Source organism: Lipotes vexillifer, unplaced genomic scaffold, assembly GCF_000442215.2.
Source record: "Lipotes vexillifer unplaced genomic scaffold, Lipotes_vexillifer_v1.1 scaffold1179, whole genome shotgun sequence".
Taxonomy (NCBI): Eukaryota; Metazoa; Chordata; class Mammalia; order Artiodactyla; family Lipotidae; genus Lipotes; species Lipotes vexillifer.
Genome location: NW_006783890.1, coordinates 514,337 through 540,016, shown reverse-complemented (window position 1 = coordinate 540,016; position 25,680 = coordinate 514,337). Strand labels below are relative to the sequence as shown.

At 36.1% G+C, this 25,680-nt stretch overlaps 1 protein-coding gene across 1 annotated transcript in view; it reads right to left on the bottom strand.

Annotated features, from left to right (window-relative positions):
- The window catches only part of ABCA12 (ATP binding cassette subfamily A member 12), a 184,381-nt gene that overhangs the window by 9,280 nt on the left and 149,421 nt on the right, over positions 1-25,680 (bottom strand). The window contains exons 35-50 of the mRNA XM_007456410.1: positions 25,082-25,334; positions 24,403-24,489; positions 23,489-23,582; positions 20,660-20,787; positions 19,128-19,215; positions 17,246-17,351; positions 12,710-12,764; positions 11,963-12,140; positions 10,386-10,501; positions 9,211-9,370; positions 7,780-8,033; positions 5,544-5,748; positions 4,541-4,650; positions 4,102-4,243; positions 3,042-3,176; positions 999-1,102 (exon numbers count right to left, since the gene is read on the bottom strand). Coding sequence (XP_007456472.1) covers positions 999-1,102; positions 3,042-3,176; positions 4,102-4,243; positions 4,541-4,650; positions 5,544-5,748; positions 7,780-8,033; positions 9,211-9,370; positions 10,386-10,501; positions 11,963-12,140; positions 12,710-12,764; positions 17,246-17,351; positions 19,128-19,215; positions 20,660-20,787; positions 23,489-23,582; positions 24,403-24,489; positions 25,082-25,334 — 2,215 coding nt within the window. The remainder of the gene's footprint in view (positions 1-998; positions 1,103-3,041; positions 3,177-4,101; positions 4,244-4,540; positions 4,651-5,543; positions 5,749-7,779; positions 8,034-9,210; positions 9,371-10,385; positions 10,502-11,962; positions 12,141-12,709; positions 12,765-17,245; positions 17,352-19,127; positions 19,216-20,659; positions 20,788-23,488; positions 23,583-24,402; positions 24,490-25,081; positions 25,335-25,680) is intronic.

The window sequence follows — 25,680 nt, the reverse complement described above, 5'->3', positions numbered from 1 at the left end:
GGAAGATGCCACATGCCGCGGAGCGGCTGGGCCCGTGAGCCATGGCCGCTGAGCCTGCATGTCCGGAGCCTGTGCTCCGCAACAGGAGAGGCCACAACTGTGAGAGGCCCGCGTACCGCAAAAAAAAAAAAAAAAGTTAATGGAAATCAGGGGAGAATGGATACATGTATATGTATGGTTGAGCCCCTTTGCTGTGCACCTGAATCTATCACAGTGGTGTTAATTGGCTATACTCCAATATAAAATAAGAAGTTAAAAAAAAGTCAATGGAAATTAAATGATTGGCTTCAGAACACATACTGTGCTAGGGCAAGGCTAGTATATAGGATATAAACAAGTCTCTTGATTCTAAACATACCTAGTTCTTTTTCTACTATATGATCATTGTAACGAAAGGATGAACTTAATATAAGGCCGACCTTATAAGAAAGGCACAGAGAAAATTCTTTAGTAGCTTTTTTACCTAATTGATTGGAAGGGTCTACTTCATAGAGAAGGCTTGTGAACCAGCTCTTAAAGGACTAGTAAGATTAGAATCTGGGAAGATTTTGTGAAAAGATCAATTCCAGTAGAAGGCACAGCCAAAGAAAGCACATGTGATAGGAAAGGGCAGTGAGTGTACACGGAACCACGAGTCATTCAGATTGACAGATAGGAGAGGGTGTCATAGGAAAAAAAGACTAGCAGTTTAGAGGAGGGCAGATAATAAAAGGCCTTGCATACTAAGCCAAAAAATGCTGAATTTTATGTGATAGGCAATAGGGAGGCATAGTTGAATTAAGAGGGCCGCAAGTTATGGGAAATTTGTTTTTTAAAAGATTTCTTAGGCCCTGTACCACCACAGGAGCTGGAGTCTCACCATGAAACCTTCCAGACTTGCTCCTTTGACTATGAACATAAAATACTTTAATCCAATTGCGGAATTCACTATCAGTATATATTACACGGGATTACCTTTCCCGTCTCTCATCCTAACATCGTGTCATTTTTCAGTTTACCTGTGAGAAGTGAGGATGACGGCACATTTATTCTGTACTTCTTCTGAAATGATCTTCCAGAGGTGCCGTTTTGATTTAGGATCCATCCCAGAGCTTGGCTCATCCTTAATAAAAAGTTACAAGAAGAATTTATCAAATTAATTAAATTTTGATGAGGTTCTTTACATGAATCATTGCATCTCACTTGCCTAGAACAGAAATCACTTTTCCAGGTCATGTGACTAACTTGTTTTATACTTAATAGGCTTCTTTCTGCTGCTGTCCAAAAGCTCAAAATTAATCATTTAAAATTGTCAATGTGTTTTAAAAAGTGTCTCAGTGAAGTTGTACTCTTACTTTACACTTGTCTCTCATATTTCTTTGGAAAATATTCTGCTTCAATTACTGACAAAGCAAGAATTTTTACATTTAATACTATATTGTCACATATATATTTGAAGCTACATCAGCAAGACTGCTACCTTGCTCCTGATGGCAGAATTGTGGCTGTGAGTGACAGATAATATGTTATGTGAAGCACAGAGAATTCAGTTTGATTTGTTTTTGTTAATATGATTGAGGTGTACTTTCAGTTTTATGTTATTAATCGAAATTTAATACTCCTTGGGGAAATAAAAGTAAGATTTGCAGAAATTGCCAAATAGAAAGATATAAATTACATTTTAAAGTAAACGATGTTTAGAAAAATTATTCAGACATAAAATTAGAAATGCAGCAATGGAAAACCTAAACAAGCAATAATAAATCCTGACAGATGATTAAAAAACCAAATTATAGGTCAAGATTAGGTAAAAATTAAAAACATATGTCTGAAATGGAAAGTATATACATAGGATCATCAGAGGTTTATTTTTATAGTAAGGGGTTAAATTTAAAGAAAGAAATGAGTGTTAATTTGGGGAAACAGTAAAGGTTATATTGTCACTGTTCCTATTTTTGAAGACAATGGCATTACAGTAAATATATATAAGAGAAAATACGGTATCTTTCTCTCATAGCCTGATTTTAGTTCAGCTCACTAATACATAATATTTGCATAGCGCTTTTAACAACATTTTAAAGTACTTTACATCTATTATCTCACACGGGTGCCTAAGGATTGTTTTCTTCAATTTAAGGTACACTTATACAATAGAATTCCATTATGAGCATCGATTGGCAGGGATATAATGCATTACACGCTTCCGGTATTATAGAGAGATGGCTTGTGCATTACTCTATCTGAGCAGTTTAAACGACTTGATCCTCTATATTACTTAATCTCTGGAACAATGTGATGATTTATACCTGGTGATTTTATTGCATATAGTTAAGCCTCTTTCGGAGTTTGGAAGTCCTTGAATGAAGGGGATCTTCCAAAATAAGGGCAAGCTTATTTCTCTGAAATAAACACTTTTCACAGTGTTTGGCCTGGGGAGCAGAATGTTATGTCACTCCTAGTATAATTTATATTTCCAGGTGATCAACTTAATTTTTCAGCTCTTAATCAAAATATAAACGTGACATGTATTTCTTGCCTCCAAAAAATTCAGATAAAGTAGAATGGCATACTGTCAAGATTGCATCTCAAGCTAGGTAACTCACATTTTTAAGCAACAAGGAAATAACATTTTAGCACAGCATGTTGTCCTCAAATGTGTATTTCCTTTTTGGTAGAAGTTGGAAAATGTGTTAGTTCACCCGATCAGTTACTAATAGAAGTGATTTCTTCAATAACTGGGAATCAAATTCTGTCATAATTTTACTTACTCATTTGAATATCCTGACTTTGTTTCAGCTACTTCCTATTCCCATGTTTCCTCTGAAACCGACTGAGCCATAGCTTCAGACAAAAACATTTTTGATGGCATATTTTTGTGGCAACAAATTATCAGATATAAATTCCCTTAGTGAGACAATATATGTAAAGTGTTTTACAAAATAACTAGCATATAGTGAGACCTCAGTAAATGTTTATTGCAATAATGATAATGAACTGTTACACACACTATTGGATATGTGGTTCTAATTAGGTAGTAGCCTTTTTCACAATGATTCTCTTACCAGTAACAGTATGGAAGGTTTCCCTATCAAGGCCAGTGCAGTGGATAATTTTCTTTTTGTGCCGTAACTACACATAGAGGTAGTTTTGTCCTTGTAGGGCTCCAGGTGAAGCCTCCTAAGGAGTTTATGAACAGCCTGTGGGTGGAAAAGAGGACTTAAGTTGATTTTCCCTTGCCAAAACCCTTAGAGCATTAAACAGAAAAAGAGCTACTTGTGAAAAGAAAGTTTTATAATGAAGAAATACATTCCCGAAAAAATTAAAACATTTAAATTCAACATAAATTTTAGTTTATTTTCAAAGGTCCACTTAAACATTAATAGTTCAGGGACTTCCCTGGTGGCACAGTGGTTAAGAATCCTCCTGCCAATGCAGGGGACACGGGTTCGAGCCCTGGTCTGGGAAGATCCCACATGCCGTGGAACAACTAAGCCTGTGCGCCACAACTACTGAGCCTGCGCTCTAGGGCCCGCACACCACAACTACTGATCCCAGGTGCTGCAACTACTGAAGCCCGCGCGCCAAGAGCCCATGCTCCACAACAAGAGAAGCCACCGCAATGAGAAGCCTGCACACCTCAATGAAGCATAGCCCCTGCTCACCGCAACTAGAGAAAGCCTGCATGCAGCAAAGAAGACTCAATGCAGCCAAAAAAAAAAAAAAAAAAAATCTTTTTTAAAGAAATATAAAAAATCAAATTGGAAGCTACTCTATTTTACTTGGGCATTTTGTAGGTAATTCCATGTTTCAGCACTTATCTGAACACTAAAGCATATACAGGCATCACCAAACATGGCTCAATCCAGAGCCTAAGGCAAATGTCATTCTTTATTTGATGGTTTTTAAAAGACAACTGAACAAACAAGGGCCAAGATGTTTCTAAAGTCGAGTTCATAGGTTCATTTATGATCTACACAATCAAGCTAATACTGCCTCAATTATCACTGTCAGGAGAGAAATGTCATAATTTTCCAGATGTCAACTTGGTCTCGAGGGTGGGTGTGTGGGAAGCAGAAATAATAATGGTTTTCAAATGAACTAGTTTTTTACACCTATACTCACTTCTTTAATATCTTTTTCCGGAATTCCATGTATCCTAGCATAGAAATACAAGTGTTCTTCCACGGTTACCAGGTCATCCAAAGCATCTTCCTGAGGGCAGTAGCCAATTAATGAGCTGTCAGAGTCAACATGAGCCAGAGACCTGAATTGAAAGAATCAAAAACACAAATGACTTTCAGAAGATGTTTCCCTCTTAGCCCTCAGATGTTGGGAAGGTAGCTCTATTTGGGTCATGGTGATTGGTGAGTCTGGAAAAAAGAGGTAAAAACAATCCCACCATCACAGTCATACTTAAAGGTTTAAAAATTTCCACTCGAGTAGCTGTTTCTCCTCTAAGGATTTACTAATGTAACCACAAAATAACATAAAGAGCTCATTATAATTATTTTTCTCATTTAATTATATTGTGTTCAGTAATTTGAAGCATTTGTTTTCATACCCAATCTTATTTCTGATCAGAATGTTTCCGCCTGTAGGAATTATGTCTCCAGTCAGCATCTTGAAGATGGTGGTCTTTCCTGCTCCATTCACCCCAAGAAGGCCAAAGCACTGGTTTGAGGGAGGAAAAAAAAAAGATGTAAACTTTAATTCAAACCAAAGACATGGTACTATTATATCTCTTTTCTTCTCCTTGGGTGAAATAAATTACCAAGAAAAATAAATCACTCGAATTATTCGTGGATATTGCAGTGCTTTGTTGGCACTGGATAAAACTTTTTCTTTTAAAACAACCAGGTACTTAAGTATCTTTTTTCCTTTAATCATCTGAACATCTTACATAAACATAGGACTTGTTTTACATACTATATCATAGCGCACCTCTGTGTGACATGATAGGATACCCAAGTCAGATATGCTAACCTGACAAAGTAATTGTATTTATAGATTTCAAACTATTGACACAAAACCACAACTTTACTGAATAAGCTACTGAAGCGATAATCTCTTTATGTGGTGGAATAAACCTGATGCATTTAGTCTGCAGTCAAGCTCGGCACAAAGGGAAATGTCCACGTTCTCCTCTCCTTTCAAAGCTGCCTTACTGTTGCCTCTGTGAAAACAGCAAGAATATGAATGTGGATGCAGTTCTAGTACCTCACTTCCGACAACTGATTTCTCTATGCTGTCTTTTGAAGAGGCCTGGAGACTAAGAGTTGAAAAGAGCACCCTGCATGGACTTCTTGACTGAAAGTCCACTCAGGGAGGACAGTAACTTGGGAGGGGGCTCAGGACTTGAGTGTGTGGTGAGTCCTCCCTGCCAAAACGAAGACTTACAGGGTAAGTAACACACGGACACATGTAAATTACATATACAGAATCCGTCAAAATATTCAGAGGTTGACTTTGATATTTCTAGGAAAAAAATTAAGGAAAGATAAAGATTTTTGTCACTTAACCATGTCAATACAAAGGATAGCTAGAAACAAAACACTGTTCCTTACCTCCCCAGCAGGTATCCCAACGCTGATGTTGTTTACAGCTATAATCTTTTTGTGGATAAGGTGGTAGGTCTTTGTAAGACGATGGAGTTGGACCAGGTCATATTCATTTGCACCATTCTCAACTCTAAACCTCTCAGCCCACACATCTTCATCTTCAACTATTGTCTCAATAACAGGTGAAGAATGAAATTTTTTGAAGAAGAGTCTAAAAAATGGGCCCAATGATTCTGCATCAATGACTCTGAAATGGTACCACTCAGTTTTGACATATTTTAATAAGTTCTCACTTCATTAAAAGTGTGCTATCACATACTAGGTTTCTTTTAAATTTTTTATGCATTATGGTACTCAAATAACTTAAAAATTAGTAATGGATGCTCTTTACAATATTTGTTAAATATCTGGGAAGCAGCTTTTGCTTTCCATGACTTAAATGCTTACAGATCCACTATTAAAAGTGAGAATCTTAATTTCAGTAACAAGGAAATTAGTTTGGGTTTGAAAGTTACTGCCTAACAGAGAGACTAGAGTCATTAGTAAGACTCAACACTTTACAAGCCCATGATCAGTGATCACCTTTTTAAAATCCTCTCTATTTCTTCTTTTGTCATCACAATATGAATGTTATTCTACAGTCTTTTTACTGTGAATGTCTTACCTAGGATCTAGACAATATATTAAGGTTATCAGTCCTGAAAACTCACGAAATCTCAAACCCACTTCAGTATCTTGCCTAATGAATACCAAAGCAAAACAAACCAACAAATCAATTCAGGTCTTCCTCCCAATGTCCCCTGTTTCTTTTAATGATACCCCCAGAGAGTCCAATTGTGATGTTTTCTTTGGAAACATCCCCATTCCAAAATCCACTCACGCAGTCAGACTCCTAGCACTGGAAATGCCTTATAACAGCCAGTCATCTATCATTTTCTGTCTTTTTCTATTACCATCACAGGCTTTCTTTTTTTTTTTTTTTCACACAGATTTATCCAAGAACCTCAAACTGGTCCAGTGTCTCTGACTCTTCCCTTACAGTATGCACTGTCTCCACAAAAATCACAGCTCCTAAAGCACCATTAGATCCTGTTGGTGTCTGTTCAAAAACCTTTAATGTGCTACTATTTGTTTCTTGAATAAAGTCCAAGCTATCGCTTTTTAACCAATCAGTAGACTCCATAATTTTCCAACCCCATGCTTTAGCTCCTACTCTTTCATTACATTTAGTCTATGCTCTAGTCAAATTGTATTACTCATTTCTCAAATATGCCTCAAGATTTTTCTGTCTTTGCTCTTGTCTTTCCTTTCATTATTATTAACTTAAATCTTATTTTTCAATAGGTGATACATGCACTTCATGTATTAAAATTAAAATGGTACTGAAGAATATTTAGTGAACAGTAAGTCTCCTTCAACCACATACAGTTTTTTAACAGAGGCACTCATAATTAGAAATAATCTATGCATATGTATGCATAAGTAATATATATTCCTTTTTTAAAACTCAAATTGTAATATACTTCATTTATAGTTCTGAACTTGCATTTCTCACTTAATAAATATTAGAAGTAATCCCAAACATTACATAGTGAACTGCATCATTCTTTCTAATGGCTGCATAGTGTTTCATTGATAAATTATACATATAATTCATTTAACCAGCTCCTAAATGAAGGACATTTAGGCTGATTTCATTCTTTTGCTATTAGGAATTCTTTTGCTATGATGAATAACTTTATACATACACAATTCTGCATATGTGTTAGCATATCTATTGGAAACATTCCTAGAATTGTTGGGTCAGTGGTCTGTGTATTTTTATTTATGATTTTGTCCTCACTTTACTCAATCTTCTTTTCCCAAATCCATTGCTAATATTCTACATACTCAATTTTCTTTCCCCACTTCTACTTTCTATCCTTCCAAACACAACTCCAAGACTACATCTTTTGTTTATGTACATATTTTCTCTCTACCACTGAATCTTGATCTCTTGGAGGCTAACAACTGTGCTTATTTAATTTTACTCCCTCACTTTATAATACTTGCAGAGCCACAGTAAGGTTTGATAACTATTTACTGAATTAAGTAGATTGTGAATTATGCTACAATTTTTTAAAGTGTTTTGAGCAAAACATTTCCATATTACTAATTGAAGAGCTTAGACTACTGACCCCTCTCTGAATATTTTGAATTGAGTTTTGTCATGGATGTCAAACACTGTTTTCATTGTATTTACCTGAGTTTATTTATTAGCCACTCATTGATTAAAAGTCGCAAGAAAAAGAACATGGTTCCTTGAGAAACCAAAGCCACAAACATTGCACCTAGTTTATCCATCTCAAAGGTTTCACTTGGATACTCCACTCCATATGCTTTTAAGAAGTCTAGGACCGACTGTTGTTGAGAAAGTTCAATCAAACCATAGCCAAAACAGAACTGCGGGAAAATCAGGAAAATGCGCTTGAGGGTTTCAGAAATAAGTTCTAAAGTCTGAAATAAAAGAAATAAAAATAAAGCTCAGTGTTAGCCTTCCAACAAATTGACAAAAATTTGAAACTAGATGTAGATAAATGTTGAAACCTGAGAAGCTTATCTAGATTGGCAATTGTTTCACATGCATACTGAGTTTACATATAAACATTTACTATAACCAAATGGTGGAGATTTATTACTAAAATACAAGCCAAAAAGAAAATATATATATATATATATATATATATATATATATATATATATATATATATATATATATATATTTGAGATGGTCTAAGGTGTCAGGCCAAACCCTGGGGGCAGAATCACTTCTAGACCTGCCTTAGGTCCTAGGAATGTAGTTAACAGCCAGGGGGTTAGGGTCTGATAGAGTATCTATGGGGAGGTGCCTGAGTAAAGGAGGGATTTTGTACAGTAAAGTTTCAGAACCTAAGGTAATTCCTAGTAGAAGAGGGAATAAAATGGTAAAATGATACGGAAGCAGAGACAACCTATCTCAACGAGGAGCATATGGCTCATTTTCACGTTATTCACACTTGGGACCAACCACTTGCACCTCATGAATTTTCTTCTTCCTCCTGGAGTGTGCTTGTCTATTCCTCACTTCATTTTCTTTCTATTCTTTTGCATTCAATTGCCCAGCACTGGTAGGGCTTCCCTTGTCAGCAATCATGACTGTTAGCTCTGAATGGAAAGTGATGCCTACAAGGAAGTAGACTCCAGTACATGACTGAAAGGGAATGAATCAGGTTTTTTCTCTATGGATGCTCAAATGAATCTTAACCCATAGTCATATAACTAAGCCACTGTCCTTGTCCCTACCATACCATAACAATTTGTTAATGAGTAAAAAGTTTAGCTGACCGATTGGTTGCATGATTTTTGTAGTGCCATACAAGGTATCTGACTGAATGTATCTCCATTTACCTACTCAAGCCCTATCAAATGTCAATAGTTTTGACACTGCATAATATAGTCATAGACATTAACCTAGATGGAACCTAAAAAGAATTTTAAAACGCCATAGTTTCCCCTCTACTATATTTAATAGAATCAAATGAAATTCCCCTATTCTATTTAGAGAATGCAAAATACAGAAAATCTTTCCACCTTGGAACATGTTGAAGCATTTGATCCAATAGCTGAAGTTTAGCAGACTAATAAAGGACCTTACCATATCATTAGGCTTTTCCTTGGAAAGGAAGTACACCACCGACAGGGAAACAATGGAATTGATGCCAAGAAAAAGGTTGATGCAGACATAAGTGATGAAAGCCACTCCTGTTTCATGGAAGAGCCCAGCCAGCAGGTACATCCAAGAAAATGTGGCATACCTTTATGTTAATAACACTAAGAATTAAAATCATGCCGTAGTTATTCTTTTACTAAATAAATAACTTCGATAGTGTTCCAAAGCGAAAATAAACATTAGATATCAGTCGTCAAGCCTTGTAGTTAGATCTCTCTTTTATCCCTCTTTTTAACAACAGCCAAAAGAAAAAAAAAAAAGTGAAGCACGCTTTTTAAATGACAGTAAAGGTCTTTTAAGGAATCTTGAGTAGTCATTACAATTACAAATTAATTTTTCCTAGAGATGGTGTTACGCCACCCAGGCAAGACATTTTTTTTTGGCTCAGAAATGTGAGTTTAATAGGTATATCTCATAATTCAAAGTTGAGAAAAAAATGACATTGTCGGCTAGCTAAGCAGAGAGAGTATGCTTAGAAGCTGCATGTCCTGTTTTGAGCAAATACTTGAGCAACCTTTGGGGTAATGAAGTAGAACTAGAGACAGTGAGATCCTTCATCAGCTGCAATTGCTAACTAAATGGATGCTACCCATTCACTCAGGGCAGAAAGAACTGCTACGATAAGTATTGGTTATATCAAACTGTATTACCTGTATTAATTACCCTAATTCAGAAACAATATTATGTGTGTTCTTAGGCATCAATAAAAATAAAAATATACATGAATATATTTACTTTTTAATGCCTTATATATTTATATATACTCACAACTTGTTAATACATAAATTCATACATGTATACACATTTTTCTGATCATTCTAAGGCCTCCATTTTTATGTAAATTAAATTACATATGTAAATTGTTAAGTGTGACAGCACCCAGTAAGTGCTCATTAATGATAGGTATTCTATTAACAACAACAACATTAATTTTCACAAGTATTACACTTTACAAACTATGGACTAGCAGGTGTAATGTATTCTTAATCATTACTCATGGCTAATGAAACCCCAAGACAATTGTAAATTAACTAACGAGATTTAGGTCCTGTTTGTATCTAGGAGCATTTAATTCTGTCAATTCTTTCACAGCAGCTTACCCAAACAACAGAAGTAGGAGAGATACAGCGCTTAGGTTGTTTTCACTGTAGAAGGCAGGTAACTTGAAAATTGCAATGACACCAACTGAAAATGCTACAGGCACCAAATAGAAGGCCTATGGGAATATGTAAAACTATGTTTAATACATGGCAAATATTTTAAAAAAAATCAATAGCCCATCTAGTTTAAAACTGTAACAAACTGAACTAGAAACACTTGAAGAAATGAAGTTTTATCTATGTTCTTGTTGCTTGTAACATTCAGTTCATTTTACATTGATTTCACTCTAGAATTTGTCTGCTGCAATAGGAGGTCAAGCCAGTCTCCATCTTTATAGAGATTCTCAGAGTCCCTGGTGCTCCTCCCTCCAGGCTTTGAGACTTGGGATCATTTGGTGACAAAGGTTCAGTGAGAAAGATAAGACAGCCAGGTATCTTTGTATTCGATTCAGCCCTCCAAGTATTGATTTCATTTTGAGTGCTGGAACTCTCTCAGATGGTTGATTTCTAAGGCTTGGTTATCAGTGTGAGCCACTCTGTGCAAAACAGCAGGGCAGTGGGTACCACACATTCTTGGCATCACAAGGATATGAACAAAGAATTCAGTGTTTCATCGGCAAGCAGATATAGTAAATGCTGAGGGTTTGCAGCAAGATGTACACAATGAAAGAGATGGGAATTTAATTAGGGAGGAAAATCTCCTAAAATTGGAATGAGAACCAGAATCTAAGTAGTAAGTAGCCCTTCACAGAAGTGTGTAGTTTAAGCTTTCTTGACATATTAAAGCTCCTATTAAGTCCAGAGGAATCATTACCATTTTTTTTAGATTTGACTTCTACAACAATCGCATTTCAGACCTCACTGGATACATTAACCAAATGGATAGGCAGTTAATTACTCTCCAACCCTGCAAGCCAATGACAATTTCACCATAATCTCCAGGCACATACATACCCATCCTGGGCTTTTGGCCATACTGACACATTTGGAGTCAAGAAAAACCATCTGAATTTGGAACCATTTTAGGCAAATAAGAGAGCTATCAATTAAATTCACCCTTTATTTTCCCTACTAATCTCTAATGTGTTATTCAGCAGAGGCTACTACTTTGAATTTTTCACTATTAGTTGATTAAATTTTTATAAGCTTGCTTATGTGGTACCACTGGGCAAGGCTATTCTGCTCCTAAGCTTCCATTTATCCACAGTAGTGGTTCTCAAACTTCGATGTGCTTAAAATAACTTAGGGGGAGCGGTTGTTAAAAATGTATATTCTCCACGCTCCACTCCCAAGATATGGACCTCTTAGGTCTGGAGTGAGGACCAGCAATCTGGATTCTAACAAATGTCCTGGGGAATCTGATATAGAAGGTCCTCAGACCACAGAGATAAGGGCAAGGCAGGTGGATTTCTCTTTCTTCCAACCACGGGATGAACAGAAGCCTGATGCAATTTTTTTCTTCATTTATTGTCTTTGTGGTAATCATCTGAACAAACCAGGGCAAATAAGTCTCAAGTATAAAACTGTCTTCTACCCAAATCGGTCCTGTCTTTCTTGCAAAGACACAAGTTACTCACCATGTCATAAATGAAGTTTGTTACCCAGTAGCATGTGACACCAATGCCTGAAATGTGCTGCAGCTGCTTGGCTTTGTTCTGATGCTCCCGTACAACATAGGTGACAAAGCTGGCAGTGGTGACAGAGTAGCCCAGCAGGATGGAGAGCGCCACTAAAATATCGATTAAGCTGCTCATTCTACATTGAGCAATAGGGAGAGGAGAGCACACATTAGTTTTGGGAACTCTTTTCTTTTCAGAAAGATTCATGGCTAAAGCCATCAACAAAACAGTGCAAGAGTTGGCTGTGACACAAATAAGTCTTCTTGCAAGGCAGCCAGATAATATCTTCTACGTGACTTGGCTGTGACCCTGGGATAAATGTAGCTTGAATGCATCTGAATTGACTAGGGATATTTGATGGAAAAACCTCAGTCAACAAGGGCTACAGGGTGTATGCAAGAGATATAGTTCTTGAGCATAGAAATCGTACTTAAATGCTATACAGGGAAGTTGAAATGATGAAACACTTATGCACTTGACTTACAAAAGCAGGAGATTCTGTGAATCTACAGTCAACAAGCTCTGCTTGGCAACCTCACTCTACACACTTTCAGAAACCTCCTTTTATCCCAGTGAGTGACTTATATTACCAGCTCTTCTAGATTGACATTCATTCAGATACAACTGTGATGTCCAATTATAGCACTTTATACAAAGGCTCAATAAGCCAAGGAGAAAAGAGTCATGCCATATATGTCTGCTTACGTGGCTTGTTCTTGGTCTTGCACTCCTGGATAAGGATGGCTATACAGGATGATACCTTAAAGAAGAGATGGTTCTTTTCATTAGTAGGCATTCAGTTAATTGGGAATACCAATTTTTATGCACACTACTATGTATAAAATAGACAACTAATAAGAACCTGCTGTACAGCACAGGGAACTCTACTCAATACTCTGTAATGGCCTATATGGGAAAAGAATCTAAAAAAAAATGAGAGAGTGGATATATGTACATGTATAACTGATTCACTGTGCTGTACCACTGAAACTAACACAACAAAATCAACTACACTCCAATAAAAATTTTAGGGGGCTTCCCTGGTGGTGCAGTGGTTGAGAATCTGCCTGCCAATGCAGGGGACACGGGTTCGAGCCCTGGTCTGGGAAGATCCCACATGCCGTGGAGCAACTGGGCCTGTGAGCCACAACTACTGAGCCTGTGCGTCTGTAGCCTGTCCTCCGCAACAAGAGAGGATGCGACAGTGAGAGGCCCGTGCACCGCAATGAAGAGTGGCCCCCGCTCGCCGCAACTAGAGAAAGCCCTCGCACAGAAACAAAGACCCAACACAGCCAAAAATGAATAAATACATTTATTTAAAAAAAAATTTTTTAAGTACCAATTTTTTAATTAATTAATTAATTAATTTATTAAACATCTTTATTGGAGTATAACTGCTTTACAATGGTGTGTTGGTTTCTGCTGTATAACAAAGTGAGTCAGCTATACATATACATATATCTCCATATCTCCTCCCTCTTGTGCCTCCCTCCCACCCTCCCTATCCCACCCCTCTAGGTGGTCACAAAGCACGGAGCTGATCTCCCTGTGCTGTGTGGCTGCTGCCCACTTAAGGAATTTTACTTTGGGGATACTCTTTTAAAGGAAAATGATGCCCCCACCCCCTGCCAGTCTCATCAATGCCATACAATTGATGGTACTCACACACACACAAAAAGCCCAAAACAGTTTTTCACACTGTGCATGGAATTTTGGGGGAAGGGGCAAGAATTTACACTTCTTATATAGCATGTTTCCCCTCTACTACACTTAAGTCATTGTTTTCCAGTTTCTTCTCTCCATCTGGTAATATGGATGTTTGTATTCAGCAGCACTTTAGAAATGCATGACATTTAAAGAAGCACCTCAAAGGGAGACCAATTATATGAGGATCTCCTAAAGAACAGACATCTTCCACCCCCATCCGTCCTCACTGTGCTACTGGCTGTCGTAGGGAAATACTGTAGCCCGAGAGGATCCCTTCTTCTCCTTTACTGCTTCTGAGATGCCTATTGTTCTAGAGCTCTACCAAGAGTAGAGCTTGGGAGCTTCAGCCACTCTGGACGGATTTTCACTGAGACATAAAGATCCAAAATAATTCAGAGAAACTAGCTGCCTCCAGAAAAGTAGTCACTTAATTCCAATGCAGTCCTAAATTTTTTGTATCTCCAAGGGTTGGCTATACTTTCTGAGTATAAGTGTAAGCAAGGTTCTGTCCTCCCTTTCCTTACAGGATGCTGGTTAGCCAGAGTCAAAATGGGCTGACAAGTTTCGCAAAGGGCCACAGTGTGAAGGCAAAGCCTATACTGTCTGAGTAACTTTGGAAAAGAACAGTAAGGGTAGGGGTGAGGATATCCCTTAAGTACCTTTTCCTATAAAGTCATAAGCTGAACAAGAACTTTCTCACTACTGCTCACATAGTATATGTTCATTATATTAGGATATTAAGGCCCTTTGATAGCACCCAAATATTATAGATTATTCTAAAGTTATATTATTTCCATTAACTTAAATTTATAATTTTTATTAAGTAGGGTGTGACATATTTTGAGGTTGAAATCTGCAATTGTTATATATTGAAGAAAAAATATAATATATAGTTAAATCAAAACAAAGAAACTACCAGCAACAATAATCAATTTGACCGATAATTTTAATCACATCATTGAGGGGATGCACTTCTCTTATCTTTTGTGTAAATTAATGGGCTCTCTTTTTACTGAGATTCAATTTTCTTTGGGCCCTACTTAAACCTTGTTGCTGGATTATAACATAGGCAAGGGGAAAACATTTCTCTTAGTCCTGATCTGTATTTCAGAATCAAGAAATACTCTATTTCACCAGAGGAATCTCTACAAATACATTTACTCCAATATGAAAAATGCTGCTAAACCAATTTTTTTTTTTTTTACAGATCTTTAGCGGAAACATCAAGTACATATATTAGGGTTTGGAATCTATATCACAATCTTTTCTGTGGGTTCTACAGCATCCAGCATAATGTCTCAAGTACAGTGATTAGTCAATGAATGCTTATTGACTCGAATAAAATCTTAAAATTTTAATTATTTCCCCCATATACAATACACATTAAAAAGAACACATTTTCTGTTATTTCTACATGTGTAAACCTAAAATGAGTAACTTCCCATTGACCACTGCTAGTAATGTAGTAAGAATAAACATTAGGGTGGAGGGCACAATGTGTCAGTATTTTTGGAAAAGAGCCTGGTTGTGTAGCATTTGTTAGTGAACACAAGTAAATCTGTATTCTAGGGGAAGAAAGAACAGAACTTTCACATTGAATTAACCACTAGAGGGAACCACATGAATATAACAGATACTGACATTGCAAAGGAAAGCTAATTAAAAGATTTTTATTAGCATGTTAAAATTCAAAGAGAATCAATTTTACAGCTAAAGCAAAATCTCAATTCATGTAGAATCCAACAAAGGTGCCTTAAAACAGCTAGCGTAGTAGGGAGAGGTGGCAGGAGAATAATTGAGCTGATTTTTAAAGACAACATTATCATGGCAGATCCCATACATGCATTACAAAACAATAAAAGCATTTTAAGGTGACATGGATTTCTTTTCTGAAAGAAAACAAACTCCTTCCAGAGAAGTTGGAAAGCTACCACTTTCATAAGCCTATATGAGAAAAGTTAATAAAAAATAGAAGGCACACTACTACTAATCTCTATATAACTCAAGCTAAGCCTTATTTTTTAATTAAAAACATTTCCTTTTAGGGTCAATATGAAGCTTATGTTCCAGAATTCTTAATTCTTTAGACTATATAACTTAAAAATACAGTTGTAGGGGCCACAACAAGCCTGCTGGGATCCAGAATGATTCAGACTGCTTTCATCTTGGTAAAGAACACTAATAATAAATGAAACCTGAATACAGGTTTCAAAAGCTGATCCTTCAAAAGTGGCATTGTCTCTTTTTCTTACCTACATACCTTTGCAACATTTCCTCCTAGTCATTTCTATGGTTCTTATACTTTTATTATCCATCATGGCAACAAATGTCCTTTGCTCTCAATAAGACATCCTACTGAAAGTCAAGTGTTCAGTAGTGTTTCAAACCAGGCTATACCAGACCCACCTGGCTTTAGTCATCATTTAACTTAATTTACCACTTTTGACTCCACACTTTATTGATGCTCTAGGTCTAAGGACTGTCTATCAATCTTGTTATTTTCTTCAGGGCTCCTGCTGCTAGGAAAATGCGAAAGCAGTTGGGAAAAAATACTGTTTTCTCTTAAACGAAGACTCTGAAAGATTCTGTTCCTAGAATAAGTATGTGACTCTACAGTTTACTTCTACAGTCACCAGAACGTGCAGCACATGCTATTATGCCCAACAGTAGGGAAATGAAAGAAAAGTAGACCACGGCATTTCTTTGTTGTTAATAGTCTGTTAGCCTATTTATTAGGGTAGAAACTGTTGGCCAGCAAATATTTTACTCTGTTTTCTCCATCTTTATTATTATTATTTTGGGGGATCAGTATGGGAAAATAATTTAAGCAAGGCTTAAGAAGATGGAATGGTCTGATGAAGAGTAATTGAATTAGAAAACAAATAAGTCTCTTTCAAATTCCAAACCCTTTTTAAAAACTATGTGGAAGCTTCTTGGGAAACCCCACTAAAGTAGACCTTGCTGAGTATAGAGAAGTATTAGGAAAATGAAGAGGCAGGAGCCAGGCACTTCTGATTCCCGGAGAAATAGCAGTAGGAAACAACAAAACTCATCCTGCGAGGGAACTAGGGATTAGCAATATTTTATACAAAGCAAGTGTCATTACGGTAAGTACTCAGTTAATGGTAGCACTTCTTTTCTGTTAGAACTTCTTAGCTTAAAAGTTTTGTTTTCACATTTAGATTTGTGTACAATATTTATTGACATTAGTATTTTATTTTTTAGCCTATGTACAATAGTTATAAAATATTTTCCTATGAGATACAACTACTAGGTGTGAGAGCAGAAGTAAGTGTGGAGTCAGCATTATTATCCTGACTTGATAAATGAGGAAACTAAGTTAACCTGAAGTTAAGGGGATTATCCAGAATGTTCCATCTGGTGGTAGTTACTACTTCCAAACTCCTTTTAAAGATCTGTGATTTAAATACCATAAAATAGCTGCCACTGGGAGGAAATGGCATCTAGTGCACGTTTTCATGTGGACAGTAGCAAAAGTTGCAATACAAGAAACTTCTACGTAAGTAACTTTACCATGTCGGGCAGCATCGTCTTTTGACATGTTAACTCGCAGGAGGAAATTATTCAAGCTGTTGAGGTAAGCTGGAAGGGAGTGATAGCCTTCTGGATCATACCATACCTGTTAAGATTCCGAAAGAAGGCAAGATCAGTATGGTGTTCAAATAAATCAGGCAGTCTTTACATCTTACAGCCTATATAATTTATATTTAAAATAAGGGCACCAATTTCCCAGTAACTTATTTCATCTTGGCAGATTATGAACCATCCACCAGTGCTGACCACAGAACTCTAAGTTTCCAACCTAGAGATGGGCAGAGATTGGGAAAACGATTTTTTTTTCCCTGCGTGAGAGCACCAAGTTACTAGTTATTCTAGCTAGACCTTCTCTAAAGTTAAAGCTTGAAATAAACAGAAGCCTTCATTATTATCTTCATTTCTGTGACTGGACTGTAGTGATTCTGGAACTAGAACTAGGGCATTCTGTCTCTCAGTAATAATGATAATAATAATAATAATAATTAAAAAGCAACTGGCATATAGGCCAGGCTGTAGAAAGAAATTAAATACATATATAAGCATTGTGCCCTTAGCAACAAGATTGAAAACCTTGAAATACCCCCACTAACTTTCTATTCCTAGTTGTAACCCACAAGAAAGTGAGTTAGTTCACCTGCTATGTCAAAAGCAGAGGGATTTAAAATACTGGTATACCTCAATTCAAGAAAGCCAGTTGGTAATTCAAAACTACAAATCTGATTTAGAGAGAAATTATTTAATATTAGAACTCCCTTACTCTATGTGTGGAGAGAGGGAGAAAAGGAACAAAGCGGGGCTGGGGGCGGGGGTGGACATTCAAGTCCCTAGCACAAGTATTTAGTTTCTATATGACCTTATAAAACCCAGCTAAAATAGACTCAATAATATCTATCTCTTAGGGATGTTGTGAGGATGTGTAGGTAGTTTGTATAAAAGGTGATACTAGTTCTTGGTTTATAACAGTCACTAAATGAATATTATTTTCTTCACTTCCCCCAAGGTTGTATATATCTCTTACTACCAAATGAGAAATATGTGAAGAACAATTTAAAGACTACTTGTGATCATATGTGTAATCATATGTGTCTGATTCTGTGACTCTAGCTTGTTTCAAATTCAAAGCATAGGTACAATCTAGAAGAAAAAAAGTCAACAGGATTATTTATATCCACCAAATTCTAAGTTTCCATGTTCTTTGAAAAGCAAAGCTAAACACATATGACACATATACAAGGAAAAATGCATAAAACATTAATGTAGAGTTTAACAAAAAATTATAAAGGGAGTATACCCATCACTCAGGTTGAGAAACAAAAATTGCCAGCATCCAGAACATCTCCCTGACACTCTGTGTCCTTCCAAACCACAACGTGCTCTCTCTCTCTCCCCTAGACAATATGGTTGTTTTGCCTACTCTCAAAGTTTATGATAAATGCAATTATAGCTGTGTATTCCTTTTTGTTTTTTCTTTTGCTTACTAATAATGTTTGGAAGAGTTAGTCTGCTTGTTGTATGGAAATGAGTTCATTCATTTCCATGGCTGAAAGTTCTGTTAAATGAGTATATAACAATTTATTCATTTGTTCTACTGTGTATGGATATTTGGGGTTGTTTTTTCAGCTAATATGAGAAATATTACCACGCACATTTTTGTATATGTATCCGGGTACTTGTGTGTACACGTTTCCCTAGGATAAATACACAGGACTGGAACCACTGTATTATGGAGTATGCATTATTCCAAAGTGCTTTTCAAATCTACTGACCCATGTTTTGTTTTTACCTCTTGAAAATGCTTGAACATTTCAAGTTCACATTCTCATTTGTATGACATCCCAAAAGAAAGATCACAATTTACCTTGGCAAGTGTTCTATTAGCAGGAACTGTTGTTATATCAAAACGAAGGTCTTTAGTCAAAGGCAGCCCAAAACTCCAACCTCCATATCTATACAGAAAAATTGTTTTAATGGAGAAAATATTCATAAATAGATCTAAAATGTTTAACTAAGAGCTCATTTTTTTTTTCTTTCCATCAGGAACACATTTACAGTATGAAATAAATACTGTCTGACAAATGTTTTACAGTTTTATCGATTTCTTTTATCATATTTTAGTCTAAAGCATACATTATAGCTTGAAGTTCATGGACTCTTAAAAATAAAAAGTGGATTAAAAAAATTCAAATAGTAATTTTAAGGATAGATTAGTTTAAATATCCACCAAATTAAGACTGGGTTAAATAAATAATGGTGTAGTTACACTAAAATAATTTTCTTGTAACTGTTATCCTAAATGTGATGCTATACAGCTATATTTTTGACATGGAAAGAACACTATAGCACATTCTTCACTTAAGAAGTAGGTTTTGGAATGGTTTATTTATAATCAACCTCATTTTGTTGAAAATATTTACATGCATATTCATGTGTACTTACCAACTTTCCCCCGCAGCTTTATTAAGACATAATTGACAAATAAAAAGTGTATATACTTAAGGCATACGAATGCTTTGATATATGTACATCTTGTGAAATCATCCCCACAATCAAGCTAATTAACACAGCCAGTATCTCACATAGTTACCATTTTCTTGTACGTATGTGTTGAGAATTCTTCAGGTCTACCCTCTTAACAAATTTCAAGTAACAATACAGTATTCTTAACTATAGTCACATTGCTGGACTTAGACCTCCAGAACGTATTCACCTTGCATTACTGAAACTTTGTACCCCTTGACCAACATCTCCCCATTTCGCCCTTCCCCCCACACCCTAGAACCCACAACTCTACTCTCTGCTTCTATGAATCTGACTATTTTGGATTTCATATATAAGTGAAACCATGCCATGTTTGTCTATTATTTCACTTGGCATAGTGTCTTCCAGGTCCATCCATGTCATTGCAAATGTAAGCCTGCCACGCTTACCTCTATGGCAAATGTTCAGGTGGCTTAGGAACATGCCTGTGGCTTTGCTATACAAAAAAGACATTTTATTCACATGCAGATATCATACTCCAAGCTTTGAGATATTCATATTGGAAGTAAGGACAACTGTCACCAAAAGCCACACCTTAAAATTCTGCAAGCTGGCACAATCTAGTCAACAACGCCACTTTCGCTTCGAGAAAAAAATATGTACACATTTAACATACATTTTTGAGGCCTAAAACAATGCTTTTCAATGTGCTCAAATAAATCTTAATTTAGAGTCATTAAATTAATTTACTTAAATTTTAATATGTAAGGCTGTTTAGATAAAAAAGAATTTACCCATATAAATAATCAATAGAAACTTGCATTTATTGTCACAAATTCAAAAGACAGTTACTATTAAAATTAGAAAGCATGATATTTTAAATTAAACATGTTATAAACAGAGTATTTTTACCTTTTTTGCGTAAACTTATTGGCAGTTGATATAAGATAGTTTTCCAAGTGGTGGTCAGTGAGGTTATAAATTAGTTGGGAAGGATAAGTTCTTCTATGAGGTGGAGAATAGTTAAATTTAGGACATTCCTGAAAAATAAGATGAAAAAAAGTTCTGAGAATAGTTAAATTTAGGACATTCCTGAAAAATAAGGTGAAAAAAAGTTCTGAGAATAGTTAAATTTAGGACATTCCTGAAAAATAAGGTGAAAAAAAGTTCTCTTTGGGCAATGCTGTACAAATTAAATAGACAATGTCAAGGAGCTTCAGTCTTATGATCTGTCTATTAGTGCAACTGGTAGAGTGTGATTAGAGTGTCCTCTGCCTCTAAAGAGCTTTGAAAAGGAAGTCATCTTGCCTATGCCAAAAAATCAGAACATACATTTATTATTTATACAGAGAATATACTTGTGTTTAGGACTTGCTTAAAGCCAAAAAAGAACACAAGTTAACTAATGTTCAATATTTCTTTCACTGTACTGACAAGCTTGATATGTTTGGAGAATAACATTAAATGTTAAGATGACTCAAAATTCCCTCAATAATTCACAGGGAAGAGAAAAATGCTTGCCCCAATTTGAAAAGATAACATTAACGACATAAGTTCTCAGGGATGAACAGCAGTGGATAAAAAGTTTGTGTTATATTAGTTTTAAGGTACCAACCTAGGTGTCAGAACCCAATTCTTCCCATATCCAAATCCAATCTTTATATATATATATATGTCTTATATATATGTCTATGTGTGTCACTTATGCAAGTTGCAAAGACAGTACAGAGAGTCCCTGCATGCCTTTCACCCAGTTTTCCCCCCTGTTAGCGTCTTACATTACCATCATACATTTGTCAAAATTAAGTGCCTTGGTACATTACTATTAACCAGTCTCAGAGCTTAGTTTAAACCACTTATTTATATGTTCGTGGCTTTGTGCACTTCGTGACTACTAACTTTTCATTGAAGTGTCCCATGCTTCACTGCCATGAACTTTAGTTTGGGAAAAGCCTAGCACTTGGCCAGTTTTTCCTTCCATCTTTCACATGGTGTTCCAGAGCCTGAGGCTAGCACCACATGTGAATCAAGAGCAAAATGTTGCAGGTTGCTCTAAAAAATGAAGGCTGAATTTCACCTTGCATCAAGTTGTATCAACTTGAAGACCACATTCTATAATGCCAGTGGTTTCATAAACAGAGATATCCTTATGTATGCAGCTTAATTTTTAGCTTTAACTTTTTATTGACTTATACATACAGAAAAGCACACATATTATAAGGATACTGCTTGATGAATTTTGACAAACTGAACACACCCTTGAACCAGCAACTGGAACAGAACAATGCTATTACCCCAGAAGCCCCCTCATCACGCTTCCTTCCAATCCTACCACTCCCAAAGTAATCAGCACAGAAGAGTTTTTCCCGTTTTTGTATTTTATATAAATGGAATTGTATCATACGTACTCTCTCGTATTTGGCTTTTTTCACTCATCATTTGTTTCTGAGAATATGATGTGTGTAGTGTAGATCATTCTCATCTTGCTGTATATAGAATTTCATTGTGGAAATAGATTACATTTGATTTATCTACTCTACTGTTGCTGGGAATTTGGGTGGCTATTACAAATGGTATTACTATGAATATTCCAGTATATATCTCTTGGTGAATTTATTCACATTTCTGATGGGTACATAACAGGAGTGGAATTGCCAAGTCCATAGGGTATGTATAACTTCAGCATCAGTAGACACTGTCAATTCTTTTAAAAGCTGTTTACACAAATCTGGATTCCCATCAATGGAATATACGGTTGAAAAAATTTTAATCTACTGGGTTTTTTTAATTAATAAAATTTATCTAGATTCCAATTTTAAATACTAAGTTAGTAGACTTTTACTGTGAACTAAAGAAAATACATGAAGGATTTCAGAAATTAGCTAGGTTAGGTGAGGGATTAGAAAATGCTTTGAGTACTGGGTAAGAATAATATTTATATGTGCAAGGATTTCAAAAAATGCTTGCTTGATCCCAGCTTTTATCGTTAGTAACCATCTTACGTGAGACCACAAAAATAGGCTGCATTTACTGAAAACATCTTTATTTTAAAATAGCGTACCAAGACAGTTTAGGACGTAATCATATGTCACTTTGAAGAAAATATTGCTAGATTCCTCCCCTATTGGGAGGTATGCTGACAACACAGTGACTCTCAGAAACTAATAGTTACCTCTTTTCTTCAACAATCTTTAATTTCCCCAGTGAATTTGTTTTCCTTAAAGTTTATTGAATTGATAGGCCTAGAAAACTAAGGTGTGTATTTATAGAATACAGACAGGGTGTTGGTTGGAGAATCTTTAATGTTTCTTTCAGAACATGGATTTTTCTTGCATCCTGGAGGTGCTGCTTGGAGACACACAGAGTTCTGTTCTGGACTTACACATTACTAACTTCCCAGATGACCACTATAGTAGCAGTCTCACTGTGTTTTCAAATATGACAGTTATGTGAAACACAGAGCTTTCTGGTTACAACTGAACTAAGACCAAAAACTCATTTTCTGTCAGTTTCCACAAAGACTGTCATAGAATTACCTACCTCGGGAAGTTTGTCCTGAGATGGATTTAAAACAGTGACCTGAAGTTCAGTGTTTTTCAGCTGCCCAGGTCGACATCGCTGAGCTACTAGCCTCCATACAATGAAATTATACCAACTCTTTGGTAACCTAGATAGATCTTTCAAGCTTTGATATTTATTCCTTTCTTTTCTCTACTTCACTGAAAGCGAATTCCATCTTACCTGGATATTTTCTGAGCAGGAACAAACACCAAAATTAGTGATAGGTTCTCCACTGCTGTTCCATTTTCCCAGACTGTCTTTCTTTAAACACCTTCTACAAGTAAAAATGATATTGAAGTGAGGTATGTGTACATTCGCATGTTTATGTATGAGCACGTAAGTGAGTATTTGGTATTAAATTCAGGTGTATAGTCCTAAGTTCAGTTTACTGATTTTTCATAACTTGAATATACCTGGCACCACCATTTCCAAGTGATTTGACATTTTATGGGAGATTGAGGGAGAGCACTTCAAGATTAAACAGTGAAGAGACCAAAGCTCATTGAATTGTCTTCATGTGGCAGGATGGAACTTTTTGGACCCCTTTATTTTCTTTGCTCTTTTCATCCTCTCCTCTGAAGGGAAGGGGATACTTTAGCAAAATAATGCACGGATGTCAGGTTTCCACGTGTCATGTACTATCCTGGAAGTTTCAATAAGCAACACTATGTAGTGCAAAAGCATGGGGACTGAGCTCGGAAGATGTGGGTCTCAGCTTTAGCTACACAACCGACTTTCTAGATTTCTTTAGACAAGTATCTTAGTCCACATGAGTCTCAGTTTCTTCATCTTAAAAATGAGATTAATAATTCACAGGGTGGCTGTGACTGTTTAATGAAAATATGTACACAAACGAACCTTACAAGTTATAAAGCACCTCTTTATTATTACAGTATAGCATAACCATAGAATGAACTAAAGGAGACAGATAAAATCTGTTAAAGATAGAGTTCAATCAGGGTGCTGACCTCCTCCAGCCAAATCACACACACTCACTTAACCACACTCCCCCACATACATACACACATGCATACACATGCACACACACAACTGGAATGTTGAAAACAAAACAAAACAAAACAAGAACCACTTACGGATCACTGATATTCAAACACATGTTGTCAATGCCAGGGAAGCTCCACATTGCTGAGACCAGTTCTTTTGTGCTTGGGTGAGAATTTCTGTAATATTAAAGGATAGAAACAAATTCCTGATTCCTCCACTAGTCTCCCATATTAAACTCATGCTCATAAATAATTTGAAGAAATGAAATATGCCATCTATTGCTTTCTTAAAAATCTAAGAGAGACTCAGACTCAGAAAAAAAAATGGTCACCAAAAAAGTAAGCACATGTCTCTACTTGGCTGCCTTATTATTTGTCACATGCATTTAGTGTTCACCTACTGTATATATAACATTATATTATACAGAATTCTGACACTGCTATTCAATATTCAATAAAAAGCTATTTGCTATATATTACAACAGATTGGGAAGCCATACCTAACCTGGCTTTCCTGATTGAAGTCTCATAATTGAAAATAAAGATGTACTATAACTTTATTTTTAGACAAACACAAAAATTCTTAAAACGTCGTTTGTTGGTGACAGAAGTATCATGCTGCAATAAATCAAACTGTGTATTCCTTTGGCAGGATCAGGTACTGTGGCTACTAAGTTCTTTATTCTTTAGCACTACATGGCATTCACAGGCACAACGTACCTCTGGAGGTATGTGGAAATGTTGTTTTAGTTAAAGGGAAGAAACTTACGCATAGAAGGCTGTCTGTTCAGAGGTACCGTAAAGAGATGGGGAGATCTGGATCTCCGGATAGCTGTCACTGGAACTTCTTAGCGTGCCAAAGCCCATGGCAGTGGTTACAAAGATGATGGGGAGAATAACCTGAGCTATGAAACCTTTCCAGTTCCTGCGGGTGTGGTGGAACCTCTGAATGAGTATAGCCATTACTTTCTTCAGTAACAGTCCAAAACCATCCAATCTCTCTCCTCTGGTCAGGATTTTGTCTGATTAAAAAAAAAAAAAAAAAAAAAAGATTTAATATGGTTCTGGGAAATCCTGCTAAATCCAGAACTAAAGTAACTTCAGAACCTATAGATGAATGGTATAATGTGGCATGGTGGGAAAAGCTTATATCTTAAAGATTTGCATTTGAAGTTCAGCTCTTCATTGATCAGCTTTGGGCCCGAGCCTCTCCATCTCATACAGCTTCTGTAAAAGTGCTTTGAAAATTATAAATTACTATACACAAAATATTCTTCGTCATATACATAGTACTTTTACATGTCAAAGTGAGATATCTAGAATTTTATAAATGAATATTGTTCCCAACCTCTTAAAGTCTCAATGCAG